The 1,453-nt window shown below is 42.3% G+C and overlaps 1 protein-coding gene across 1 annotated transcript in view; it reads right to left on the reverse strand.

Moving 5' to 3' along the window:
• The window catches only part of EMH_0057300 (uncharacterized protein), a gene marked incomplete at both ends in the record, with an annotated part of 1,142 nt that extends 1,075 nt beyond the window's left edge, over positions 1-67 (reverse strand). The window contains one exon of the mRNA XM_013497452.1: positions 61-67. Within this exon, the coding sequence (XP_013352906.1) occupies positions 61-67 (7 nt within the window). The remainder of the gene's footprint in view (positions 1-60) is intronic.
• Positions 68-1,453: the final 1,386 nt, after the last annotated feature.

Here is a 1,453-nt window from a genome sequence, read left to right on the forward strand (position 1 = left end):
TTTTTTTTTTTTTTTTTTTTTTTTTTTTTGTAAAAGATTCAAATAGAAACAAATACTAACCCGGCATTCAATAGCGTGGCCCTGCAGAAATACATCTTCTTTCTGTTCAGTTGTATTTCAGAGGCCAAGGGGAACAGAGAATTGTCTCTCACCTGCAGCGGAGAGGATGACGTGCTGCTGCTGCTGCTGCTGCAGCAGCTGCTGCTGCTGCTGCTGCTGCTTTTGCTGCTGCTCTCCCCCGCGGGGAGCTTCGCAGCGAAATTCAGCTCAGTAAACACTCTGCAGCAATTCAATATGCATGCACTGCATGCATTGAATGCATGCAGAACAATTAAGCTTACCGCAGCGGCACCTTTGCCGTCAGCGACTTGTTTTGCTTTGCCTGAAACAAGAAAGAGAAATAAACTCTTTTTGTTTTTGTTTTGTTTTTTTTTCACGTGTAGATTCAACTATTTCAAATAGTATTTCATCAAGGCCTCAGACGGCTCACAACGATGTCGTTTACGAGGACGAAATTGCAGGGGCATTCAACAACTCCTCGCACCGCTGTTGCAATCAGCACCAGAGAAAAAAAAGATAAAAAAAATAAAATAAAATAAATGGGAACAAAGGCTCAAACAGGGCCCACCTACAGACCGCTTTCTTCTTCGAGAACATAAAGAGCAGAGAATATTTCCGAAAGAACGCAGAGAATAAACTTTTCTTTCGTTTCGTCTGCTGGTGATGAGAGCGGCAAAGAGAAACTCGANAAAGAACGCAGAGAATAAACTTTTCTTTCGTTTCGTCTGCTGGTGATGAGAGCGGCAAAGAGAAACTCGATGAAATGGGGGCCATCGTTTTGAACAGAAGCAGAAATAATATTCCATTTCAGCTTTCCATCAGATTCAAAATGATGTTCTGTGTTCAATGAAACCCTCAAACCAAAGGTTTCTTCTTCGGCATCGCCAACCACGCGGACGCCATATTCATGATGGAAAGCTGCCATTTTTTCGGTGATCATGCAAAATTATTCAACATTATTAAACACAAGAGAGTAATACAGCTTTTTAAACAGCAGTTTCCGCTCAAAAAACCGCAAAAAAGCAGCCTCAGCAGTGCACCGTGCAGAAACCACGAAAGCCGCTCGTTTTTTCAGGTGTATGGACAGCTCCATCAAGCGCAGCCATATACGGCTTTCAGCACCCAGATGCTGTGTACATGTGCCTGCGCAGTGTTCTGTGTTTTTTTTCTAGTGTTTTCGTTGGAAAAAAGGGGAAAATGTAGCATGTTTCGTTTGTATTCAAGCGCATGCATGCAGCAATTCAGACAAAAGTTTTTCACGGCAATACCGAAAGTTGAATTTCCGAAAAAGATAGTCGGAAATATTCGATCTGAGAGCGACAAAAACTGCACTCAGACGAAGACGAACGTACGGTAGTTGAAAAGGTAAGAGAATTTGACTCTTGAGACAAAA

The sequence above is a fragment of the Eimeria mitis genome, genomic scaffold (assembly GCF_000499745.2).
Source record: "Eimeria mitis Houghton genomic scaffold, Emh_scaff2685, whole genome shotgun sequence".
Lineage (NCBI taxonomy): Eukaryota > Apicomplexa > Conoidasida > Eucoccidiorida > Eimeriidae > Eimeria > Eimeria mitis.